Source organism: Saccostrea cucullata, unplaced genomic scaffold (genome assembly GCF_032062105.1).
Source record: "Saccostrea cucullata isolate Sc308-1 unplaced genomic scaffold, CSIRO_AGI_Scuc_v1 ctg25, whole genome shotgun sequence".
Taxonomy (NCBI): Eukaryota; Metazoa; Mollusca; class Bivalvia; order Ostreida; family Ostreidae; genus Saccostrea; species Saccostrea cuccullata.
Genome location: NW_026937967.1, coordinates 424,210 through 431,757, shown reverse-complemented (window position 1 = coordinate 431,757; position 7,548 = coordinate 424,210). Strand labels below are relative to the sequence as shown.

Below are 7,548 nucleotides of genomic sequence, written 5' to 3'. Positions count from 1 at the left end.
GTTAAATACTCCCCCCCCCCCTCCATTTTTTATGTGATAATTACAATGAAATATATGGAGATAACATACAGTATTCAAGCTCAAAAATCCACGAAAGCAATGCAATTGAAGCGGAGTAAACATAGACATGCAAAACATCAGAGGTGGGATCAGTTGTCATGGAGTAGTGAGCATCCCCTGCCGACCGGTCATAACCGCGCGCTGTGTGTTCTTTGTCATGATCGGAAATTGACGGGAAAATCCGGTCTATCGACAATTTGTGTCACAGTGTAAAATGGTCTAACAATTGGTTTTGAAAAACGTCAGTCAGCATTTTGACTCCAAGAGGAAAGGCTCTGTCTAGTTTCTTGAAGCAGAATACGGAATAATGTACCTAACCTTGGATGATGAGTTGGATTATACTTTATTCAAGTATAACAAATATTTACCTTCAATAAACGTGTAAATTGGACAAACGATAAAAAAGGTACCTAACAATGTTTATGGCTGCAATTATTAATTTTAAAACCCATATCCCAAAATTTCTTTTATTGAGGAAACCCTTCGTATGCCCAATGTTACGGAAAGATGCACTGTATTTAAGAATTTGTACTCTGATCTTGAAAATACTATATTATCAAGAATATACGTCGTTGTTATTTATACCTGTAACCATAGCTTGAAAACACTAAGGACAAAGAAGAATTACTCTTACAAGAGACCTAAGCTCATTGGCATTGAAATAGCAGAAATCAATTCAGGAATGAAAAGTTTACCAGGGGAAAGAGTACAAAACTAAATGTATGTATCCCAGGATACTTATGTCAATAGTTCTTGAGTAGAATGAATTTTAAATATTTCCCTCTCATACATTTCTTTGTATAATTCTGATAATTAATTGTGACCCCACCCTGTCAAACCTGAATTTAAACAAATTTGAATTTACTATACCATAGAATGTTTCTTTAATAACATGATTAATCATGGCTTTGCTGTTCTTAAGCAGAATATTTTATTCATAGGATTCGTATATATTCTTATGTACAACTATGATCCTCTATTGTGTCCAAAAGTCCCTGGGGGTCATAATTTAAACACATTTTATTCTACAATACACATGTACCTACGGAAGCTTCTGTATTACATGACTTATAATGGTTAAGTTACACAAGAAAATATTTTTAAAGATATTTCCTATGTAAAACGTATGATCAAGTTCTTACAAGGTAACTTTACATAGGTATACCTCCTACATGTACTCTGTCTGAGCTAATGAAATGAATAATTAAGACAGCTCCATCTGACGATAAATCACACAGTACTAAAATCAATTATTATTTTCTCGTTTTCTAAAGATAGGGACTGGTTAAGGCACTACTTCTGTTTCATACTTGGATATTTTACTTGAAAAAGACGTTCATGGTAATCTAACAACCAAGCTATATGATAAACGTGATGACTTTAACTTTTCTATCGTCAAATTCCCTTATTTATGCAGCAACATACCTTCAGCACCTGCATACGGTGTGTATATATCTCAGTTGATTTGATACTAAAGAGCATGCTCTACGTATGAACAATTTCTAAAACGAGGTAAATTATTGACAAGTAAGTTGATGAGACAAGAATATCAGCTGTCTTGTTTAAAATCATCATTTCGTAAGTTCTATGGTCAATGCAATGACCTTGTCAGCAAATACAATTTATCATTGAGTCAAATGCTGGCTGACGTTTTTCATACTAATTGTTTGTCCATTATTTGAAAACTGAATTGACGACGGATTTTTCCGTTTTTCCCGATCATGACAAGGAGCATACGGCAGGGTGTGACCGGTCAGCAAGGGATGCTCACTCCTCCATGGCACCTGATCCCATCTCTGATGTTTCAGAGGTCCGTGTTTGGTCTGCTATTATTTTGTATTGTTTTATGGAATTTGATATTGAATACTGTTCGTTATCTCCATATCCTTCTTACAATGCCTAGGATCCTACAGATAAATTAGAACCGGTTGTCTCAGCCTTCGTTCAGATTTACGACACCCAGAATCTAGGATACTTGCCTGTACTTGCCTTTTTTTTGTCATACTTTTATTGTGAACTTTCCTTTAACTTCTTTATTGCTAATACATAAAACTTCTCAAGCCACCTTCTGACTGTCTGACTCTCCTAAAGCTTTGTCTAATATAATTTTTGAGTAGTCCATTCCGAGAGCTTTCGGATCATTTTAAGTTGTTTTCAAAGCGTTTTATGCATATGCCCAATACCTTATATCTTTCTATATCAAAGTTTTACCTACTGTTGGGTCCTCTTTCCAAATGTCGTCGAGCATGTGGTTATCGGTTAGGCGATAAAAATCAATAAAATTCCGATAGCTTTTCTAATTTATTTTATATAAATGTAACGCTGGTTTAAGATCCCTTCTAACGAATTACATGTTTAAAGACGTTCAATGAAAGCAGTTGAAAGGGTGATAACCTTTTAAAAAACATCTTTTTTCCTATAAAATTCTAAAATTTTAAGAAAAAGAAAATACAAATGGTGATTTTGTGTAAAAAAGGAGAGCGATGGAAATATTTAAAATGTTGTATTTGCTCAAAATAATTCACATGTTTGAAATAAAAACACTATTTTTTTTTAGTCATTTGAAATACATGTAAATATATAATCAACATATCTGATGAAGAGAAAATAAGAGATTTATCATTGCTTAATCAGCTGTCTCAAGTTAAAGAAAGTGAATATAGAAACTTTTGAATAAATACTGTATACAGTGAAATTTTCGCCGCCCCGTTCGTCCTAGTCTGGCGTGGGCGAATTTTAAACGGGGCGAATTCAAAGTAAACTGTATAATATCTTAAAGAAAAATCTTTTGGGGCGAATTTAAAACGGGGCAAACTTGTTTTCAGATGTGAAAGGGCGAAAATAACACGGGGCGAAAATAATCCTGTATACAGTAATGACATGTTTTAACAGTTAAACATATACTCATTTCTTATTACTTTCATTCAATAAGGTACAATTCTGAAAATATGTCAGACTCTATAGATACCTATATGCACTATTCTTATAATATAACATATTTCTTTATGTTTAACTACGTGATTAATTTGTATTATAATTGCATTACATTTACATTTTTTGTTTTGCACAATGCATGGGGAATATATTTTCAGAAAAATGTTCAGATCCCATTAAATAATATATGACAAAAAATTATTCCAAGTTATGCTACTTATCATATCCCAGAGTTACTCATTCGTTCGTGCCAAATAATCTGAAAATATTATGATTTAAACATTTTGAAATATATTCAAAATTTTATAAATCAAATTGCTTTAAAAAAAATAGATTGAAGACTTTTGAAAAACAGTGGACTATCTAAACTAACCTCCGCTACATGTACGTGCATGTATCTACTATAGATAATATTATTCACAAAGAATAGCGCAATCTGATAAAACTAATCTCAAATCCTGGATTGAGAAAAATACATGGACACATGAAACAGATGAAGTATCGAAATTGTAAATAGTTTTCGTCTTCATTCAAAGAACTCACAATATACACATGATGTATGTACACATCTTATTTCTCAAGAGGTGTTATCATCTTCTGTTTTCCTTTCTGCAGGACACTACAAAAAGTAAGTAAATTAATAAATAAATATATAATTAAAATATCAATAAAAATGAAAGGTAAAAAATAAATAAATGTATAAATTACTAAATTTATAAATTAAACTATTAAATCAATCAATAACAACGCTATAAAGAAGATTTTTATTGTTTCAATTAAGAAAAATTCTGATTTCTCATTAAACATACCAGGTTAGTAATATTATGAATCCAAGAATTAACAAGATAAATTCCAATGCAGAAGAAACAGGCACAATCCAGAACAATCTTCTGACGTCATCACAACAACCATTATATATGGACATTCCCTGTTTGAAATCTGTTGCTTCAGTTACATCGAGTATTTCTATCACTAAAGGATAGACTTTGGAATGATTGTATATTTCTCGGAAAAGAATCAGGTATGACTTATGAAGACCTTCAGATTTCAGCAAACTTCCATTTATCACGGAGACTTCTTTAGCTATAAATATTTGTAAATTATTATTGTTATAGGTATAAGTCTTCTTCATACTATTCAATAGGTGAATAAGCCAAAATGAAAAGAATCTATAATCTAAGTGCATTAAAGGGGTTGATATACGGAAGAACAAGACGGGTGATTAAACGGTTCAAACTTACATAAAACTACAGGGGACAGTAACATACTATATTTGATGAAATACCTGGTATATGGAGATAACGTACATCATTCAATTTCAAAAAGCCATTATAACAATAAAAAAAATCGAAGCCAAGCTATATGGACCTCCAAAACATCAGATGTTGCACCAGGTGTCGGAGAGGAGTAATTACTGCCTGCCAACCGGTCAAATCCGCTGTGTGCTCCTGTTCATAATCGAGAAACAGCGAAAAAAAAGAACAATTCAGTGTATGAAACACGTCAGTCAGACTATAACTTAATGATAAATTGTATTCACTGACAAGATCATTGTAACTACCATATAATTTACGAAACTTTGACTTCAAACGAGACTACTGATATTTTCGTATCAGAAATTTGTTTATCAAAGAATTATTTTGCTTTAGAAATTGTTAATACGTAGAGTATGCTCAACTGAGAGATGAAAGTCCCGTATGCAGGTGATGATAGTATATTGCAATTACTGCATAAGATAAGGAAGTTGACTATTCAAAATCACGGTTATCATTAAGTATTGATGTTGGAGTAGCATTGACGTCTCTTTCTAGAGAAAATATATCTAAATATGAAACAGATGTATCAGTCTCTGAATATCTTTTGTTTAAAGTTCACCGGGATATATCGTATCGACATAAGAATGGAATTAATCATTGTTAATTTGCAATATGATATATCATAGATATATCTAAATGTCGTGTCAAATGTCACTGCAAGTGTTCTCTTTTTCTCATGTGAAAGATTTGAAGAAATTAAGCTTGATACGGATACAAAAATAGATCTGCTATAAACGGAGCCTAATTCGTACCCATGGGAATTTCAGTAGATTGTTGGAAGACCTGGTCTCCTAAAACACATAGATATTGTCTATCAGAATGTCGAAAATCTTTATAAATTCAACTTCATAGTAGTTTTGTGTACTATCAGAATGCTTTTTAACAAATTAAATTTGCAAATGACCAATGACAAGGTAAGAAAATTTATGAGTTTCATTTTTGATGAAAAAGCAGCTGTGAATGATGTCAGGCACGCTTCACTTTAATTCATCGTAGTGAATAGTTGTATATAAATTTGAAAAGTTTCTATGATTGTGATTTCAAATGTCCCAAAAGTCCTATTGAAGTTTCTAGTATCAAAATCTGCTTTTACACCACTCCTCGAATATATTGTTGAACAGTTCTCTTGAAGTTTCTACACGGCTGTTAATATCGTAGAAATGAGAATAAAGAGGCCTAAAAAACATCACATGAATCGAAAATAGGGTTCTTGTATAGCTAAGAAAAAAATCTGAACCAGTGACGTCCTTACAGTGCTAAAGCATTATTATAAATATATATGTTTATTTATCATATTAATTATTCGTTGCATTGTGCTTACTTGTAATGTTGTATTTGAAAATATTTCTGGTATCTGCTGGGTAAAATTCATATTCTTGAAGTTTATTCCTCGGGTTCTCAGAATCAATTATGTCGTTAATTTTGTACACAACTTGTCCCGTTTCCGAGTTCTCAGGTAAGAATACTTTGTGTGGTAAATTAGGTGGGTCTAGAAAATAAGGAATAAACGTATTATTAATTTTAAAAAAAAATCAAATTTTATACATAATTTCTACATATATATTATGGTAGTGACTTAATATTTGTTTTCTTTTTCTCACCAACATTTAATATTTACCCTTCTTACCATAACATATATTAATTAACTTGAATATCGTTTAATACTGTAAACGTATTACGTTTGGCAGTGTATTCTATTAAGCGGCTATGGCGGAACGCAGCAACTGCTATATTAAATACAAAGCTAATTGTTTTGCACATATACACATAAAGAATATGGAGAAATGCGCTAAATCAAATCTACGCTAACTTATTCCAAAATCAATTTCCGCCAAATATCGTACATGTACACCCTAAATATAATACATTTACAGTATATTTGAATATGCTATCGTATACGAGTGAACACGAAATGTATTAAATACTTGTATTTCTTTTAAATATATTTCAGAATTCACAACATTATTATATTCTAGAACAATGTTAAATTAAATATATTTACTGACAAACAAATAAATATACAAACCTGTACCAGAAATTTGTGCACCGATTGCTGCTACAAGATATGTCATAACGAAGGAAATAGTCATGCGTTTTACAAAAGAATACTCTTTAAAAATACTTATCATTTTTACTGCAATGGGACCTTCTACTCTCTTTGAAAAATTATAAGATGTTGCACACTATGGCTCTACTTATATAGTATAAACTTCTTAATAAATTGACAAAAAATCTGATTATAAAATGGATTTTAGACACATTAAAATCAATTTCCTCGTTGATGTTCATTTTAAGTACAAAAACTTCAACCAGATCTGAAAATGCTTGTAACCTGATTCTTTTAAAGATTTCAATTTAATTTATTTTTATTGCTTTATTAAATTAAATACTTTAAATGACTTCCTTGTCGTAACCCTTTAATACAGTGCTTAATTTTTTTTTTATTTCAACTTAAAAATAATTCGAAAATTTGATCTAAGACCTAATACCTTTGTGAAAATTGAGTATTATACATATTATACGTGTTTATTGGTTATATTGAAGAAATAAGGTATCATTTTTTGAGTTTTACTGAACGCGCGTCGACCCTTTATGACGTCACTGAGAAATTACATCGAACGTTTATCCATACGCACATCTATGACCTCTTGACCCCGTACCTGTATTTATACAGTTATTAATACGCTTGCTTTCAGTAGTGTTATATAAAGGAAAACATTTGCAAATGTAAATATTGAAATTTGGAATTCAAAATAGATATAAATTTGAATTAAATTAAATAACGTTTTCAAAATATTGTAATCTGACCACGAATAAGATTGTTATTTATACACTGAATTGTTTACGGATTTTCCCGTTATTTCACGATCATGACAAGGAGCATATAGTGGGCGTGACCGGTCGACAGGGGATACGCATTCCTCCACAGCACCTGATCCCACGTCTGATGTTTTGGAGGTCCGTCTTTCTTCTACTCCTATATTGTATTGTTATATGGACTTTTGATCTTGAATACTTTTTATCATCTCTATATGTTTCAATATTAATATAGTTAATATGCATATATGCCTGAATGCATGCATCTTTTTATTTGCGTTATTTGGTTTGTAATAAAGGTGTTGATTTCCCTATGTTTATTTTACTATTAAAACACTTTTTAACGAACTTATGTTTTCCTTTTAAATGTGATTAGTTAAAAATTATAGACGCAGTTTTGATAATTTGCAGCTACGCAAAA

At 31.2% G+C, this 7,548-nt stretch overlaps 1 protein-coding gene across 1 annotated transcript; it reads right to left on the bottom strand.

Moving 5' to 3' along the window:
• Positions 1-3,144: 3,144 nt before the first annotated feature.
• Positions 3,145-6,426, bottom strand: LOC134249187 (uncharacterized). Its single transcript, XM_062731562.1, has 4 exons — positions 6,337-6,426; positions 5,632-5,799; positions 3,804-4,077; positions 3,145-3,613 (listed from the first exon to the last, which is right to left on the bottom strand). Exons 1-4 carry the CDS (start codon positions 6,398-6,400, stop codon positions 3,565-3,567), a joined length of 555 nt encoding a protein of 184 aa, XP_062587546.1. The 5' UTR covers positions 6,401-6,426; the 3' UTR covers positions 3,145-3,564.
• Between the last annotated feature and the right edge of the window lie 1,122 nt (positions 6,427-7,548).

Bases quoted from the DNA above. Each gene is read 5' to 3' on its own strand.
- LOC134249187 (XM_062731562.1), bottom strand. From the start codon at position 6,400: ATGACTATTTCCTTCGTTATGACATATCTTGTAGCAGCAATCGGTGCA. The intron at 5,800-6,336 runs GTTTGTATATTT...CTTATTTTCTAG, and splicing joins TGCACAAATTTCTGGTACAG to ACCCACCTAATTTACCACAC. The intron at 4,078-5,631 runs GTAAGCACAATG...AAATATTTATAG, and splicing joins TTTCAAATACAACATTACAA to CTAAAGAAGTCTCCGTGATA.